This window comes from Trachemys scripta, chromosome 5, assembly GCF_013100865.1.
Source record: "Trachemys scripta elegans isolate TJP31775 chromosome 5, CAS_Tse_1.0, whole genome shotgun sequence".
Classification (NCBI taxonomy): Eukaryota; Metazoa; Chordata; order Testudines; family Emydidae; genus Trachemys; species Trachemys scripta.
In genome coordinates, this window is record NC_048302.1 from 15,395,741 (window position 1) to 15,414,834 (window position 19,094).

Consider the following 19,094-nt stretch of genomic DNA (forward strand, 5'->3'; position numbering starts at 1 on the left):
GATTTTGAGCAGCCAGACACCAGGGTGATTAGAAGAGCACAGTTAGGTGTGCTGCGCATCAGAGAGGCTTTGAAAACCAGTTTCATGACTGGCCAGGCTATGGTGTGACGGTTGCAAGTGTTTCTCTTTGATGCAAACCTGCCCCCTTTGTTGATTTTAATTCCCTATAAGCCAACCACCCTCCCCGCTTCAATCACAGCTGGCAAAGGAAATAAAGTCACTATTGTTTTGAAACCATGCATTCTTTCTTTATTAATTAAAAAAAAAGTGAGATAACTGACAAGGTAGCCCAGGTGGGGTAGGGAAGGAGGGGAGCAGGGAAAGACAAGGCCACATTGCTTATTGTAGCCACACTACAAATCAAAACTGTTTGAATGACAGCCTTCTGTTGCTTGGGACATCCTCTGGAGTGGAGTGGCTGGGTGCCTGGAGCCTCTTTCCCTCCCCCCACTGCCCCGTGTTCTTGGGCATCTGGGTGAGGAGGATATGGAACTTGGGGAGGAGGGTAGGCAGTTATACAGTGGATGCAGCAGCGGTCTGTGCTCTTGTTGGCTTTCCTGCAGCTCCACCAGATGCCTCATCATGTCCGTTTGCTCCCCCATTAGCCTCAGCATCACCTCCTGCCTCTTCTCATCGTGTTCACTTAATGCTTTCCTGGCCTCTGCCACTGAATGCCTCCATGCATTCAGCTGTGCCCTATCAGTGCGGGAGGACTGCATGAGCTCGGAAAATATGTCATCACGAGTGCTTTTCTTCGCCTTCTAATCTGCAATAACCTCGGGGACGGAGATGATAGGGGGAGCATAGAAACATTTGCACCTGCGGGGGGATAAAAAGGGAGAGTAAAATTAAAGATGATACATTTCTGAGAACAAAAGGAAGACTCTTTCACAGTGAATCAAGCAATTCACAGCAGACAGCACATGTGCTTTAGGTACGAGGTCGCATTTTGCCTTTTATATTGAGCACCTGTCGGTATGGTGAGACATCGCACATGGCTGGGCAACAGAATTCGGTTTCCAGGCAGCTATGGTAAGCCAAAGGGTACATGGGGTTGGCTTCTTCCATCTTCATAACATGTGGGAATGTTTTCAACCTGCAGCGCCCTCCTTTCTCATAGCAAGCAATGCCAGTTGGTTTTGCCATTTAAAAGGAAGGGCTGTGGTTTTCGAGTGGATGTGCAGCACACACCTTCCCCCATCCCACTGCATGGTTATTCTCTGGGGTGATCTCTTCACCCCTCCCCCCACCACATGGCTATTCTCAGGGATGATCCCTTTTAGCCAAGCGCAAACAGCCCAGCATGAACGGGGTCCTTTTACTGTTCCCTTAGAAAAATTCCCCTATTTCAACCAAGTGACCATGAATGATATCACTCTCCTGAGGCTAACACAGAAAGATATAGACTGAATGTTGCTTGAATGTGACCAAAACCCAGGACCATTCGCTGCCATGCTTTGTGGCACATAAGCCAGACTACTTGCTACTGGCTTGGCGTGGTAAAGTGTCCTACCATGGCAAACAAAATAAGGCAGCCCTACCCAGAAACCTTCTGCAAAGACTTTCAGAGTACCTCCAGGAGAGCTTCATGGAGATGTCCCTGGAGGATTCCTGCTCCATCCCCAGACACATTAACAGACTTTTCCAGTAGCTGTGACTGTCCGCGAATGCATCACAAGTCTTCAGGGCAAATCAAACATTAAACACAATTGCTTTTAAACCCTGTACTGTAGTTACAAATGTGCACTCACCAGAAGTGCCTTCTCTGGCTTCAGGGTCCAGGATCCCATCTTGGGAGGGTATTGGCTCCAGGGTAATGAAAAGGCCCTGGCTGCCGGGGAGAACAGATTCACTGCTTGCCTGCTGCACATTCTCCTCGTCCTCCTCCTCTTCCTCATCCACAAAATCCTCCTCCCTGTTATGTGAGACTACCCCCTTGCAGATATCCACGGACAGTAGTGGGGTAGTGGTGGGGTCCTCCCCCTAGAATGCCATGCAGCTGATCATAGAAGCGGCATGTATGGGGATCTGACCCGAAGTGACCGTTTGCCTCCTTTGTCTTTTGGTAGGCTTGCCTGAGCTCCTTAACTTCCACACGGCACTGCTGTGTGTCCCTGTTGTAGCCTCTGTCCACCATGCCCTGTGCGATTTTGGCATATATATTAGCATTTCTTCTTTTTGATCGGAGTTCGGCCTGAACAGATTCTTCTCCCCAGACAGCAATCAGATCCAGTGTCTCCCGTTGGCTCCATGCTGGAGCTCGTTTGTGGTTCTGGGGGGACTGCATGGTCACCTGTTCTGCTGACCTTGCCACGCTGATCAAACAGGAAATGAAATTCAAAATTTCCTGGGGCTTTTCCTGTGTACCTGGCTAGTGCATCGGAGTTTGAAAGTGCTGTCCAGAGCGGTCACATTGGAGCACTCTGGGATAGCTCATGGAGGCCAATACTGTCGAATTGCATCTGCACTACCCCAAATTCGACCCAGCAAGGTCAATTTTAGCGCTACTCTGCTCGCCAGGGAGAAGTACAGCAGTCGATTTTAAGAGCCCTTTAGGTTGACGGAACGGAGTTGGTTGTGTAGATGCATTGTTTATAAAATTGACCTAATGCGGCTAAATTCGACCTAACCTCGTAGTGTAGACCAGGACTAAGGCTTCAGGCCAGAGGACTTACAGCAGTAATAAGAATACATTTTCACTTTGAGGACTGCAAAGTATTAGAGACAGATATTAGCACCAATTTAGTGAAGAGAAAAATGAGGCACAGAGAGATTATGTAACTTCTTGTAGGTTATGCAAGTCACTGTTCTTCTCATAAGGTTTTGCCATGTATCAAGGGTCTGATCCAGAGCCCATTGCAGACAATGGACTTCGGATCAGACTCTCAAATTAATTAATCTTAGTTCTTTAACCACTGATTTGATCAGGTTTGTTTGGAAACATGCAGATTGTCCTCTCCAGGCAGTGCATAAATCAATCTGTTATTGGGCCTGATTCTCATATACACTAAGGCCACTTTACACCACTGTAACTGAAAAAGGGATCTTATGGTGGATGAAAATATAATTTGTGCTCATTTCAAGATCCGTTTGCACTGCTAGAGAATGGATGGTGGTTAGTAGATATGAGAATCAGACCTATTGTGTTTACTAAAATGGTGGCAAAAAGGAGGGCTGTGTGTTCTTCTGACATGTAGAGTTTTTCAATAAGATTTTTTTCTTTTAAGGATTCTGAGTGTGACACAAAGTCCACACACTTTTTTGTCCTTACTTGCAATTAGTTGGCTGAAACATCGCTTAAAGCCCTATTCAGTTTAGAAATTTATCCTGGAGGCTAAGGTGGAACGTTGTGAGTCATTGGGTGTGGACTAGGCCTAACATAATGTCCTCCCACCATTTACAGTATTTGTCAATATATAGATTTGTAGGCCAGGTTGTGTAATGGTGTGTGACTCTGACAAGGTTTGTAGTTTGGGTTTGGTTCAGATATGTTCCCAAAAGTTTGCATGCTTATCCAAGCTCACTGAAACCTCTTGAATGTGAACAAATTGGCTATGAATCTCGCGGAAAAAGGCTGTCTCGATAAATTTCTGGTAGTGTGCTTGTGACTAAGTTGGAAATCCTGATTCTCCTCTAACTTACACCAGTTTATACCAGTGTGACTCCGCTGACTTCAGTGGCAGTGCTTGTAATTTACACCTGTGTGGGGTATGATCCAAAGCCTATGAAAGTCAGAAAGTTTTTCTGTTGACTTTCATAGGCCTTGAATCAGGATCTAAGAGAGAGGAGAATCAGGCCTTGAGACAACACCCTTCGTGAACCTCTAAATTAAGAGGCAAACAAAGACAGCGACAATACTAGGAAAAAAAATAAGTAATATTTCAGAAAGTTAAAAAAAGATTGAGTGAATTTAGTTCTAAAAATAAACAGAAGTTTGGGGTAGGCCATTATTTTTCCGAACTAGTTTGAGCATTCATAGTTTTGTTCCATTCACATTTTCGTAGAGTGCAAATATGCTCCTGGAGAAAATGCCTACAATACTTTTCATGGCTAAGGTACAACTCCACATATATGTTCTACTTTTGTCTGTATGGAGCACCGATGGATCATACATATACAAACAGAGAACTGGAATAACCAAAACATTGTTATCTCGCCAAGTACCTTGAACAGAAAAATGTAAAAATATGATGCCTAAGGTGATCTGATCCAACATGGGGGTGTTCGGTTCACCAAGCAAAAAGGGAAAAATACTCATGTTAACAGAGAGGAGCAGCAAACTGGTTTGAGTCCTCTTCTTAATTTCCAACCTATGATTTTCAAGGAGATTCAAAATTAGGTACAACATATTTGCCCATCCCTAACTCTTCAACAGTCTCTCACAGAAGTTCTGCAAAGGCGTCATCTTTCTTCTCCAGAGTTTTAGACTTTCTATGGTGCCCCTGCTGAGAGTCAAAGCTTTTTCTATGAGCTCCTTGAACCTCAATAAGGAAGATTTAAAATTAATTTCCCATTCTGCGGCAAAATCTGTTCTGGGGAGCCAGGAGTTGCCCTGGCATGTTCCACAGACACTGGCTCACACACTAGCACCACTTACAACGCTTACCCCATTATCCCGCTACTGGATCTTCTTCCAACGTCAATACTGGAACAGCACAACTTCTGGCATCATTCCAAATACTGTAGCCACATTTTTGAGACACGTCTAGTGTTTAGAAGAAGAAGACGAAAATGTGTTCCTTGCTCTTTTGGGTGAGTCACAGGCCTTTAATGCAGCTTTTTAAAACTGTTATTTGTCTCCATCACACACAAAAGCACACCCTAATATGCATTGGATTTTCAGATTGGCAGACAACTGATTTCTTTCATTTTCAACACAAGAGATGAATTATGTGTCTCTCTAATTGCACTAATATCAGTGATGATTTTCTGCAGGAATGTGCAAGCTTGTATATTCCAAAGGGCCAAATTTATGGCTGGAGCAATCAAGCACAACTCCATTAACTTCAACATCTTCAACCTCACATCTACTTACACTAATGGTGAGGATGGTACTTTGTTATGATAGTTCTGGTGTTCAGCCCATAGAGAAATAAACTTGTATGCTAATCTCTGACAAATTATAATGTCAGTGTACTGCAGGTCACATTTTAGGCCTAAACTACCCTATTTAAGTGTCCCTTTTCAAAACTATTTTGAAGTAGGAAGGTTTTTTTTTTCCTTTTCAGCAAATGATGACATTAGCTGTTTCAAAAACACCATCCTTAACAGAGTCTATTATGTGTGTTGCAAAGCTGTGTCTCTCTAAAGCTGTGAAGATGTTTTGCTCTATCAAAAGAGTCATGAAGTGAGTCTTTCTGAAGGATTTGAAATTGACTGTGGCTTATAGAGTTTGAAATCTTTTCTGCAGTTTTGATGTCCTGTGGCTAATATTTACGTAATCTTTTCTGTCTATTCTGCTGTTGGATCTAGCATTATAGTTCCTTTAGTTTTAAAATTTTGTCTAATTATTAAAATAGTTTTTTCTCTCATCTGAGATCTTTCTACATCAAGATGTTTAGTGATCTTAAATATTGCATGCCTTTTAAAAAAAATTAAATAATTTTTTTAGTATAAATTAACTAAAATTTCAAAACAAAAAGTGAGAAACTGAAACTGAATGGATGCTGTCTCACAAACAGTTTTGGTTTTGGTGAATTGACACTTTCAGATGCAAAAAAGTTGTGTTGGAAAATTCTCAACCAGCTCTATTCAGGAGGCAACTGATTACCGGTAAATGAATATCTGTGTTTCTTCTACTAGCAATAGGATACATTAAAATTTATAATAAAGGAAGCTGTAGTGAAAAGTAAAGAGAACTGTAGGAAGGAAGTTTTAAATTTCACATTTGCTGGGTTTTTTTTAAAATTAACATGAAAGCTTTATTCTTGGTTGATCATTTCAGTTAATAAAAATGACATACAAACTTATAAAAATCCTTCTCTGAGGCAGAAAGGTGTGGCAAAATTAAAAAGTGACAGAACATCTTAAGAAAATTCAAGCACATTCATAGTTTTATGAATGAAAGCTTTATAGGTGGTTAGAAATGAATCACAAGAAGAAAAATGAAAAACAATGCTGACAGATGAGAGAGGATCAAAAGCTTTTAGTTTGCAGTGGGAATCCTTTGTACCTTTATCACAGGAAATTTCTGTTTTAAATATTTTTGGTTGTGTGTTTGAAGTTCAAAAGAAGTTTTGAGGACATTAATAAGGACAGTTATTGACTTTACTGTAGATCTGTATTGATTTATTGTTGATTATATGTGAACACCTATTTAAGGAAATTAATATGATAATCAGAAGATAGTTGAAAGATGTCCTTTATGTTTTATACTGCAGACAGTACATGCATTTTGCTAACTTTTTTCTTTTATTATTGGACTATCCCATGTAATTCAAGTTATTTAAACTGTAACGTCTGAATTTTTAAAGAGATGATGAATCAATTGTTCAGATATTTATGACAAGCTTCTAGTCTTTTATCTAATCACAGCTGTAGTGTACTGTAGTTGCACTTATTGCCAATTAAAAAGAAACATTTTTTTCTGATTTATCATAAAATTCAGCTCAATTATGGATCTCACAAGGTTGAGTGTGCTGGGGATGGGAGAAGTCAGCATTATGCTGAAGTAGCTGGAGGTATCCTGGTATTGAAAGGTTCTTCTGGATCTATCAATTAGAGATGCTTATGGTACAAAAGATGCAAAGTGCGTTAACACAATGTTTTATGGAAACTGAGTGTGAATGTGATAGAAAAGGAGAAGTGTTCTAAGAATAACCCAATGGTTTGCCAGAGACACCATTATGTTAGAGCAGTTTAGTGATGTTAAAATAAAGAATATTTGTTATAAGAGTTCGATATTATAAGGTTGCCATTTTTCTTAGATGTACAAAAAAAACCCACTCAGATCTCAGCTGGGTAAAAAACCAAATTTATGGTCTAATTGAGGGGTCGGCAACATTTGGCATGCGGCTCACCAGGGTAAGCACCCTGGTGGGCTGGGCCAGTTTATTTACCTGCTGACGCGGCAAGTTCGGCCGATCACGGCCACCACTGGCCACGGTTTGCTGTCCTGGGCCAATGGGGGCGGCGGGAAGCGGCGCGGGCGAGGGATGTGCTGGCCACGGCTTCCCGCCACCCCCATTGGCCCGGAACGGCGAACCGCGACCAGTGGGGGCCGCGATCGGCCGAACCTACTGCGTCAGCAGGTAAATAAACTGGCCCGACCCGCCAGGGTGCTTACCCTGGCAAGCCGCGTGCCAAACGTTGCCGACCCCTGGTCTAATCGATACTCTGCTATCTGATAACCTTTAGGTACCAGGAGGCAAGAACAATCAATCATCCAAGCTATAGAAGTCCCAGTCCACTCCTGTCCTGCCAATTCTTCTTTTGCATTGTGGAAGTGTTGAGAAAGAGTTGTCTCGCTCCTCCTGGCCTACTAAACCTTCCTCTACTTTCCACTCTCCTCTTGCAAGGAAGAAAAACCAAGGGAAGATAGTCTATCATACTTGTCTCAGGGCCCTGACACTGGCATCCCAATGAGTAATCCCTCTAAGCCATTAGGAGTGGATTCCCTTGAAGATATATAGGTCTATCCACTGGCCCATTGCCACACTGACTTCACTATTGGAATGTGTAGGATCGAAAACTGAATTGGTGGACTTACCATACAGGGGCCTAAAGCTCTTTAGGGAGGTGCAAGACAAAATGGTTAGGAACTTTCTGAATCCCAGAAAGATCCTTTTTCCTCAATCCATGTGACTTGCCCTCTTTGCTGGTGACCTCCTCCTCCACCCTATCCTGCAATTCCTACTGGAGGGGTTTCTGCTAATCATTCTCCTTTCATAGGCAGTCTTTTCATTTTCAGATGCTCTGTGGTTCCTTCTATTCTTCCCAAAAGAGATTTCGCTGCAGGCTTCTTTTTCTGTTCTATCTGATTCCTGCCTAACCCTGCCTCCAAGTAACCCTATTGGATCCTCACTGACCCAACTTCCCCCATTCATTCCATTGGGATGAAAATGATAAATCACAAGAAGAAAAATGAAAACCAATGCTGAGAGGTAATAGGGGTTCAGAAACCTTTGATTGTGAGGGGGAAGGCTTTAATGTGCCCCTACTAATTGGACTTGTTCTCTATGGTGGAATCAGAGTTCAGCTGCTCAGAGCTCCTAGTTGCATTCTAGGTAAGTTCTTCTCTGGAGATTACTGGTTGGTATAATAACTAAGCATAATGGTTACTGAATAGGACAGGAGGAAAGGGGGATATACAGTAAGCAATGTATGACTTGTAAATTTGAATTTCTCAAGGCTACCACTTGGATCAATACACAGATTTTCTTTAACAATAACATTTTTTGTTCTGATACTCGCTAATAGGCAGAGGGTTATGGTGGTGGGGGTGGACGGAGCTTATCTTGGGTGGCTGACAGTTTTTGCCTCCTACTTCCTGATAATTGGAGCCATAACATTGAGTCTAATAGTGGAAGAGAGGACTATGACAGACAGAATTGCCAATAAGTAACCTTTCTGTGTGTATTTAACTTGGCTATGAGTGTTGAGCTGAATATATGTTGCCTTTTAATGTACAGAGATGTCCCAAACCAAACCATAGATCCAACACACATATGCTACTTAAAATTTCAGATGCTATTCTGGATCCAAACTTTTCTTTTGGACCTTATCTGTGTACTGGGTGAGATCAGAATCATAGATCTGAACACCCCAAACTGTAGAGAAGTTCAGATCTGGATGCGCTCTAGTCCATTTCTATTTCAATATAAGTTATCACTCTGTTTTTGTTATTAGCATGCTATATTCTCTTTAATTAATTTTATTTAATTCTGGAAGTTGCTCTTTGGAGTTATGTATTATGCAGTATACTGTATGGTGCAGAGTTTCAAAAGGACTCTTCTCTCATTTAGACATCAAAATACCTGGCCAGATTTTCAAAAGAGCTCAACACATTTGAGTGCTTTTGAAAATCTGGTCATAAGTGTCTGATGTGGAGATGCTGAATGCCGAGTACTTTTACAAATCTGGTCTGTATTTAGTTGCCTAAATGGAAGCTGAGCTCTTCTGAAAATCTGGCCCCAACTTTGGGTGCTGAGCACTTTAAAATCCAGCCCTGAGCTCCTTCGAAAATCAGGCCAAAATAAAAAGGGAACGAATTGTAAAAGTCAGTGGTGCAAATGAAAATGCATTTTAGAAATGTATTTTTTGTATTTCTTATTTGTGGAGTTCTCTGTTTTTTCCAGTCCATAATCTTCATTCGTGACCGAAATTCTCGTGGTCAGGAGGTGTCTGCCTACATTGACTATGCACACAGGCTGAAGATTGATGAATTTGAAATATATTTTAATGGAAAGAAAAAGCTTTTTCCAAGACGCACTGATCTGAGGTATTTTTCTGCATTTTCTTTTCACTTATTTGAATTTCTAAAATGTACATGTAGTTGAATATTGTTAAATAAGAAAATAATTTTTATAAGTGATTTTAATTGAAAAATAAACATCATGGGTCAAATCTGTCCTCAGTTATACATAAATAGATCTAGGGAGTGACCTTATAATTTGGAATGGAGTTACTTTGATTTTATTTTTGTTTCTGCCAAGAGCAGAATTTTGCATGAATAATGCAAACTGAACATTGAAAAAAACGCAAGAGCTGATGGAATTTTCTGTGCATAACTACTCACTTAGGGTGGTATTTTCAAAAGCGCTCAGTATTAATCTAACTTTAGTCCTATGGACAAGCCAAGGGTATTGTGGAGCAGCTACACTTTCTTTCGGGTATATGACTGGCCCTTTCAGCTTTTACTTCCTGAGGAGTCTGTAAATAGTGTTTGTATATAAAGCTACATGTGCAAACTCATAGGAAGCTGATATGCTAGAAAACTTTGTACCTAGCATAGTAAGTAAATGCCACATGGTCCCTGCCCTCACCAACTCTCATTGACCTGAGTGGCTGTGCTCAGCAGCATGGTTCACATTGAAAACTTGTCTCATATGTAAGTCTTTTGGTGGCCAATATGAAATTGGTCACTATTATCAAAGATTGTTAACAACTTTTTTGTTTAAAAACCTATTTTCTTCAAAACTACTATATGCCCAAATACTAATAAATACACAACTATGTGTGAGTCGGGGAGTTTGAAAATGTTTCCATTTGTGAACGAGAGTGGGTCAAATAAATGGTGGACATGGTATCATTTTGTGTGTTTGTATAATGCCTTACGCAAGGGACCTTTGGGGCATGTGATGATGTCTACCACAATGGAGCCATGATCTTTGTTGCCCCAACAATAATAATATATAAATATTAGTATTGACAGTTTCGGGCAGAAATAGTAGAAATTTCACAATGGGCCAAGTTTTGTGAAGTTATCATGATTCATAGATTCATAGACTTTAAGGTCAGAAGGGACCATGATGATCATCTAGTCTAGGGTGACCAGACAGCAAGTGTGAAAAATTGGGACAGGGGGTGGGGATAATAGGAGCCTATATAAGAAAAAGACCCCAAAATTGGGACAGTCCCTATAAAATCGGGACATCTGGTCACCCTAATCTAGTCTGACCTCCTGCACAATGCAGGCCACAGAATCTCACCCACCCACTCCTGTAACAAACCCCTAACCTATGTCTGAGTTATTGAAGTCCTCAAATCGTGGTTTAAAGACCTCAAGGTGCAGAGAATCCTCCAGCAAGTGACCCGTGCCCCATGCTGCGGAGGAAGGCGAAAAACCTCCAGGCCCTCTGCCAATCTGCCCCGGAGGAAAATTCCTTCTCAACCCCAAATATGGCGATCAGTTAAACCTTGAGCATGTGGGCAAGACTCACCAGCCAGACACCCAGGAAAGAATTCTCTGTAGTAACTCAGATCCCACCCCATCTAACATCCCATCACAGACCATTGGGCCTATTTACCTGCTAATAATCAAAAATCAATTAATTGCCAAAATTTAGGCTATCCCATCATACCATCCCCTCCATAAACTTATCAAGCTTAGTCTTGAAGCCAGATATGTCTTTTGCCCCTACTACTCCCCTTGGAAGGCTGTTCCAGAACTTCACTCCTCTAATGGTTAGAAACCTTCATCTAATTTCAAGTCTAAACTTCCTAATGTCCAGTTTATATCCATTTGTTCTTGTGTCCACATTGGTACTAAGCTTAAATAATTCCTCTCCCTCCCTGGTATTTATCCCTCTGATATATTTATAAAGAGCAATCATATCTCCCCTCAGCCTTCTTTTGATTAGGCTAAACAAGCCAAGCTCTTTGAGTCCTCTTTCATAGGACAGGTTTTCCATTCCTCGGATCATCCTAGTAGCCCTTCTCTGTACCTGTTCCAGTTTGAATTCATCCTTCTTAAACATGGGAGACCAGAACTGCACACAATATTCCAGATGAGGTCTCACCAGTGCCTTGTATAACGGTACTAACACCTCCTAATCTTTACTGGAAATACCTTGCCTGATGCCTCCCAAGACCGCATTAGCTTTTTTAACAGCCATATCACATTGGCGGCTCATAGTCATGTGATCAACCAATACTCCGAGGTCCTTCTCCTCCTCTGTTACTTCCAACTGATGTGTCCCCAATTTATAACCAAAATTCTTGTTATTAATCCCTAAATGCATGACCTTGCACTTTTCACTATTAAATTTCATCCTATTACTATTACTCCAGTTTACAAGGTCATCCAGATCTTCCTGTATGATATCCCAGTCCTTCTCTGTATTAGCAATACCTCCCAGCTTTGTGTCATCCGCAAACTTTATTAGCATATTCCCACTTTTTGTGCCAAGGTCAGTAATAAAAAGATTAAATAAGATTGGTCCCCAAACCGATCCCTGAGGAACTCCACTAGTAACCTCCTTCCAGCCTGACAGTTCACCTTTCAGTATGACCCATTGTAGTCTCCCCTTTAACCAGTTCCTTATCCACCTTTCAATTTTCATATTGATCCCCATCTTTTCCAGGTTAGCTAATAATTCCCCATGTGGAACCGTATCAAATGCCTTACTGAAATCGAGGTAAATTAGATCCACTGCGTTTCCTTTGTCTAAAAAAATCTGTTACCTTCTCAAAGAAGGAGATCAGGTTGGTTTGGCACGATCTACCTTTTGTAAAACCATGTTGTATTCTGTCCCAATTACCATTGACCTCAAAGTTCTTAACTACTTTCTCCTTCAAAATTTTTTCCAAGACCTTGCATAGTACAGATGTCAAACTAACAGGCCTATAGTTACTCTGATCACTTGTTTTTCCTTTCTTAAAATTAGGAACTATGTTAGCAATCCTCCAGTCGTACGCAGGGCCGGCTCTAGGCACCAGCCCTCCAAGCATGTGCTTGGGGCGGCACTTTCTAAGAGGCGGCACTCCAGCCCCCCCCCCCTTTTTTTTTTTTTTTGCTTGGGGCGGCATTGCCGGGAGCCAGCCCTGGCCCAGCCACTTGCCCTGTCAGCGCGAGCTGGGATCCGCGCCCCCTGCTCAGCCCAGCGGCGCCCTGTACAGCCCACTCAGGAAACGCCGCGCTGCCCTGGAGAGACTCGGCGTGGCAGCGGCAGCAGGACCCCATCTCCCTCCCTGCATCCTGGGCCCCGCTTCCCTTTCCATTCCCCCGCTCCTCACACACTCCAGGAGCCCCTCTCGCGGCCGCTGCAGCTTGTGTGAGGAGCGTGGAGGGAGAGAAGCGGAGTCCCCTGGAACCAAGCCCGGGCTGCGGCGGTGGCGAGAGGGGCTCCCAGAGTCAGGGTCACCTGAGGGCCCCCATGAGTATGTCCAAGGCTCCCCCCGCCTCCGTCTTCCCCCATCCCCTAGCGTCTCAGCCAGTAAGGGGGCGGGGCTGCAAGCTGCGGCCGAGCGGCGGGAACTCAGGCCCCGCTGGAGACACCAGGCGGCTGCAGCGATGTTTGGGAGAGGGGTAAGCAGCATGGTAAGGGGCCGGGGCACCCCCAACCCCATCCCCCACAGCCCTGACCCCCAGCTCCAAGCCCAGCCCCTCTAAGCCGGGCACCCCCCCGACCCCATCCTCCCCACAGTCCAGACCCCCAGCTCCAAGCCCAGCCCCTCTGAGCCGGGCACCCCCCGACCCCATCTCTCCACAGCCCTGAGCCCAGCCCCTGTGAGCCGGGCACTCCCCAACCCAGAGCCCAGCTCCCCACCCAGCCCTGGGCAACAGCAGCACCACCCCCAGGCAGCAACAGCCCATTGGCATCAACCATCACCATCACCCAGCAACAGCCCATTATGTAATTGCAAATGTATACATACCATTAAAGCATTTAATGTTTTTAAATAATGTATTTAGTGTATTTTCAAATTATTACAAATTAATTTTTGAATGTATTTCACTAGTTATTTTTTACATTTCCAAATACATGTTACTATACTATTGCAACTTTTTTTTATGGAAGGGGTCCCTGAAATTGCTTTGCCCCGGGCCCCCTGAATTCTCTGGGCAGCCCTGCCCAGAGTGTGTGAGGAGCCGGGAAGGGAGGGAAGCGGGGTCCCCTGGAGCCGAGCCCGGGCTGCGGTGGCGGCAAGAGGGGCTCCCGGAGTGTGTGAAGAGGTGAGCGGCCGGTTGGGCTCATCAGTGCTGAGCAGGTAGCCCCGCAGCTGGAGATCCTCGCCTTCCCACCCACCGGGGCTGGGCCAGGGCGCGGTGAGGCTGAAGAGCAGCAGGTCCGGGGGGCTCTCCAGGTCCTCAGCTGCCAGCATGTCAGGAGTGAGGGCGGTGAGCACAAACTGATCCACCTTAGCCACCAGCAGCGCCGCGAAGCCCAGGGAGGGGGCCGTGTTCTCCGCGCCGCCCCGCAGCTGCACCGCCACCTGGAAGTACTCCCGCTCTGTGCCTCCCAGCAGCTCCACCCGTATGGGGACAGAGTCACGATTGGGCCAGGGCTTGGCTGCTGTGTGCTGGTAGCAGATCCGACATGCTGGGGCGGTAGGGGGTGGGGGGGGGAAGCCCGGGGGGGGGGGGGGGGCAGCCAAAAATTTTTTTGCTTGGGGTGGCAAAAAACCTAGAGCCGGCCCTGGTCGTACGGTACAACACCCAAGTTTACTGATTCATTAAAAAATCTTGCTAATGGGCTTGCAATTTCATGTGCCAGTTCCTTTAATATTCTTGGATGAAGATTATCTGGGCCCCCCCAGTTTAGTCCCATTAAGCTGTTTGAGTTTGGCTTCTACCTTGGATGTGGTAATATCTACCTCCATATCCTCATTCCCATTTGTCATCCTGCCACTATCCCTAAGCTCCTCATTAGCCTCATTAAAGACTGAGGCAAAGTATTTGTTTAGATATTGGGCCATGCCTAAATTATCCTTAACCTCCACTCCACTCCACTCCACTTATTTTTGAGCTATGAAAACTTCATTTCATTTTGTGAAAAATTAGGATTTGTGAATGACTAACTGGAGCTGGTTATTGGATCTCTGAGGTAAGTGTAGTGATCTGTGGGGTTTTTGTATATATTTGGCTGCTGGGATCCATTATTGAAACTTATTGTGGTGTCGAGGAAGTTGATGCTGGTCTAGAGAGAGTTTTATGGAATGGTGGTTGTTGTTGAAGTTGTGGTAGAAATCTATGACGGAGTTTAAATAGTCTGCCCTGAGGATCAAAATATCAACAATACATCTCAGGTTTATCATTGGTTTTGTGGTGCATTTTTCCAGAAATTCTTCCTTGACGTCGGCCATGAAGAGTTTGGCATACTGGGGAGACATCCTAGCATCCATGGCTGTTTCCATGGTTTGGACAAAATATTTGTTGTTTAAATGTGAATTTGTTATGGGTCCGGGTGAAATGGATGAGTCGGATGATGTGTAACCATAATGTTATATAAGATTATAGCCTCCTAAAATGAACACACATTGAACACAAGATGTACTGCCCATCAGTGAGGAAGCTTCTGCAGTTTTGCCATCTTCAGTGGGCTCATTTCCCTTTTTTTTTTAATGCAAACCGCACTCTGAAAACAGCACAACCCCCTATACTGTGATGATCTGCAAATGATATATTAAAAATGGGCAGTGTCGGTAAATTTTCCTTCTATTCATTTACTTGGCACTAGATGTCAGTACTGAGACATTCAAATAGAAGTTCAGTTCTCCTGCGTTACATGAGATGGCGATCGACGTGCCCGTTTTTACCTGCTTACGCCGTGAGAATGTGTTGCTAAATACTGCTGTAAAATATAATGGGCAGTTCATTGTCTACACTGTATATTGAGATTTATTAATTGATTGATATATAACTTTCTTAAATCATCCCTATGCTGGACACTCATTGCTGCATCCAACACTTCTGTTTAGTCCTGTTGCTTTTGTATTGTAGTGCACAGTGTCTTATTTAGCACTTTAATCCCTTGCTCTCTTTTCATGCCATGGACTAGAGCAGCTGAAGGACAGGACAGGAAGAAATTACTTTAATTGCATTAAGGGAGATTTGGGTTAGATATTGGGAGGAACTTCCTTACTGTAAGGGTAGTTGGGCACTGGAGCAGGTTGCCTGGGGAGGTTGTGAAGTCTCCCTCTCTGAAGGTTTTTGAGAACAGGCTGGGCTGGCACTTGTCAGGGATAGTCTGGGTGATGCTTGATCCTGCCTCAGTGCAGGGTGTTGGATTGGATGGCCTAGCAGGGCCCCTTCCAGTTCTACATTTCTATGATTCTATAAGGCAGTTCATGAACAACTAGACTACCATAGTGTCCTGCAGTACAACACGTTGATGTCTACAATGCAATTTCTTCCTCTTTAACTCTGGTTTCAACTGTGCATGCTATGTCATTATTAGAGATAAACCCACACAAAACTCTGTATCTGAGCCATCCCCCGGAACTTGGGAGAAATTCAGCGTCAGTGCATGTTAACCCCAATATGATAACTTATTTAATCAGATTTGCTCTGACAGTCTTGCCACATTACTTATCAGGCCCAAGAAGAAACCACCTATTCCGGGATATGTAGCATGGTGTCATTTATCATGTAGATTATGGACCTTTGTATTTGTCATGCAGCACTTCTTATCTTAAGTATGCATGCCCTGATTGACATGATTTCCAATGGCCATGCCTCCTTTTGCGAGGATCTGTTAGAAAGTCACTGTCCACTTTGAGTGCATGGAAGAAAAACTTGATTCCCTCTGGCCAATGTTTGAGCAGTGTGCAAGATTCGAATTGTGTAAACTAGTGAGTTCATTTGAATCAATCATCCTCAGTGAACTATCCTGGATATAAATTAACAAGAACAATATTCCCCTTAGAAATGTGAACAAAGGGGATCTCAAAGTACACAAACCTATATGCTCACACACGGAGAGACACCATACCTGATTCACAGGGCACACTGAAGTCAGGGTACGTTAGCATTGACACAATGAGGCTCTGATGCATTCCATATACACAGGTTCTTATCATACTAATCACATGAGAGAGATACATCCAAAAAATGGCTTCTCCCAAAGAAAGCTGGAGGCATTTAGTGAGCAGGCTGAGGACTCTGGGTATATCATTTGTGTCCCAGGCATTTCACTTAGGGGAAGCCAGAGCCCACAAGCCAAAGGCAGCTAGTGGGCAAGCCAGGGGATCTGGGGGTGTTGCTGCTGGGTCATTATTTTGATCTGGAGAATCTGAAGACTGGTTCTTACATTTACACTCAAAAGAGAAACATGGAATTTAACTGAAGAAGCAACTTTTCATTAGGAAAGCCAGCATATATGGAGCAATATGCGGCAGTATTGGAGCAGACAGGGCCCTCAGCAGACTACACATGAATCAAAGTAGCTGAAAGAGGAAAAGAACTAGGGAGGGGGAAAATCTGGTCCTGTAGCCACTAAAATGCACCAGTACCACCACGTAATAAAAAAAAAAAACCCACAGCCATTCCCATACATCCCATATATTCCTTCATCAGCAAAAATATTCCATTTTAATACGGACTAGAAATGCTTTGAATCAGCAGGGCAGTGGGTTTTAAATACCCAGTCCTACAAACTTTACACATGCAAACACTCATTCGGCCAATTCATCTTCTCTATGACCCAACTAATTTACATTAAATTACACTTGGGAAGAATTTAGCCCATAGACTTCAATGGGAGTTTTATGTCAGGATCAAGAACTATTTCTAATTATACAATTAATATTAGGTACAGATATCTGAGTATGTGTAAACTATAATTATATAGTCTACATGCCAGAACATCTCTAGACATATATATTACATATAATATTACAAACAGAAGCTGGGCATTTTGCAAATCTAGCTCATTGGATCTTGGTTTTGAAGCTGGGGAGTGCAATATTTTGTGGTGTTTCCAAGCTGAAGATGATGACAGGGCTTAGAACAAAAGGTGCAGTTTGGTTATAGTTATGTATGAACAAAGTATGATGTTTTCCAGTGATGGCAATTTTTTGTCATTGAAGTCACAGCTTCAAGTGCTTTCTTAGGTGCTAACATGGACTTAGGTGCCTAATTTTAAGAACCCAAGTTTCAAAAATTGGGCCTAATTAATACTCTCAGTACTCTTGTGACATGATCACCTCATTTTATAAAGTTTTGCATGAACATCCTAGCCTTGAATTTCATAAAGTCACAGCCTGTGGTCCCACTTGCATTGTTTGCCCACTTGGCATATAGTTTCCACAACCATGCGCACACACAGCTATTTGCACATAACAAATAGGTAACAAAAGTGAATTCACAAAGGTGTGTAGACTTCAGCATTTTGAAAATCTGGCCTTCAGTTGGTGGAGGGTATGTGTACTGTGTAAATAAAATATATTTATCACAGAGCAGTCTACCAAAAAATCAAAACCGTATTATGTAGAAGTTTAATTTCAATGTATCATGTTTGTCAGTAAAGTAAATCTTAAACTGTTTCTCTTTGGCGCTCAGTATCATTTTCACATCCTGTGGATCTTCTGGCGTTGGTTGTCTGGTACAACTCCTTAGAAGCAAGACCTTGGGATTTTTGCATACCTTTAAACAATTCTGGTGTCTATGGTTAAGAATGTGGCATTTCAGTATCCTGGACCCACCCTTTCCACTTCCTCTCTTCACCACTTTTGGTGGTAAATAGACCTTTTTATACTTAACAAAAATTTTATTTCTATTTACTCTGGGTAAGAATTAAAGTGACCAGCAGCCTTACTTATGGAAGAGCATTGGGCAGAAGCAAAGGTGGCCTCTAATTGTGGTTTAAGCCTGAAAAAGTTTAAATGCAGAGTGAGTCTGGTTCACTGAACCTCAGCTATGTGTCCCAGAATATTTTCATTCTTTATGATGTGCTGAGCACATAATAGAAACGTGATCAATCCTGGAAACATATTTTGAAATAAAAGAAGAATAAAACTCCAGCTATCGCACAGATGAGCTGATCCAGGGGTGTACACATCAGGATCCCGCCAGAGTTAGAATGTGAAGTTTGGATTGTTTTTGTTTTGTTTGGAAATCTCTTCTTGCAAGGCTTCCACCATTTCACCACCCTCCTAATAATACGGTGTGTAAGAAGTATTTCCTTTAGCCATTTTAAGTATGTTGCTCTTCAGTTTCATTGGATGCCTTCTTTTTCTTGTATTTTCCAGGCCATTCAATAAGCTGTAACAGCCATAATTTCTTCCCCACCCCACCAGTTTTCTGTATATCATAGATTTTAAGATCAGAAGGGACTATGAAGATCAACTAGTCTAACCTCTGGCATAACACAGACCATAGAATTTCACCCAGTAGTTCCTGGATGTAGCCCAACAACTTGTGATTGAATTAGAATATGGCTTTTAGAAAGGCATGCAGTCTTGATTGAAAGACTCTAGCTAATGGAGAGGTCCCTACATCTCTAGGCAATCTGGTCCAATAGTTAATTCCCTTCTCCATTAAAAACTTCCAGTTTCCTATTTCCAGTCTGAACATTTAACTTCCAACCATTTGGTCTTGTCCTGCCTTTGCCTGCTAAATAAAAGAGTATTCCATCTTTTCCCATGTAGGTACTTACAGACTGTGATCAAACCCACCTTGTATCCTTGTTTTGATAATAAAAATAGATTTAGGC

At 42.9% G+C, this 19,094-nt stretch overlaps 1 protein-coding gene across 1 annotated transcript in view; it reads left to right on the forward strand.

Moving 5' to 3' along the window:
* CFAP299 (cilia and flagella associated protein 299) overlaps positions 1 to 19,094 on the forward strand; it is a 399,775-nt gene that overhangs the window by 338,779 nt on the left and 41,902 nt on the right. Inside the window, exon 4 of the mRNA XM_034772927.1 lies at positions 9,297 to 9,439. Coding sequence (XP_034628818.1) covers positions 9,297 to 9,439 — 143 coding nt within the window. The remainder of the gene's footprint in view (positions 1 to 9,296; positions 9,440 to 19,094) is intronic.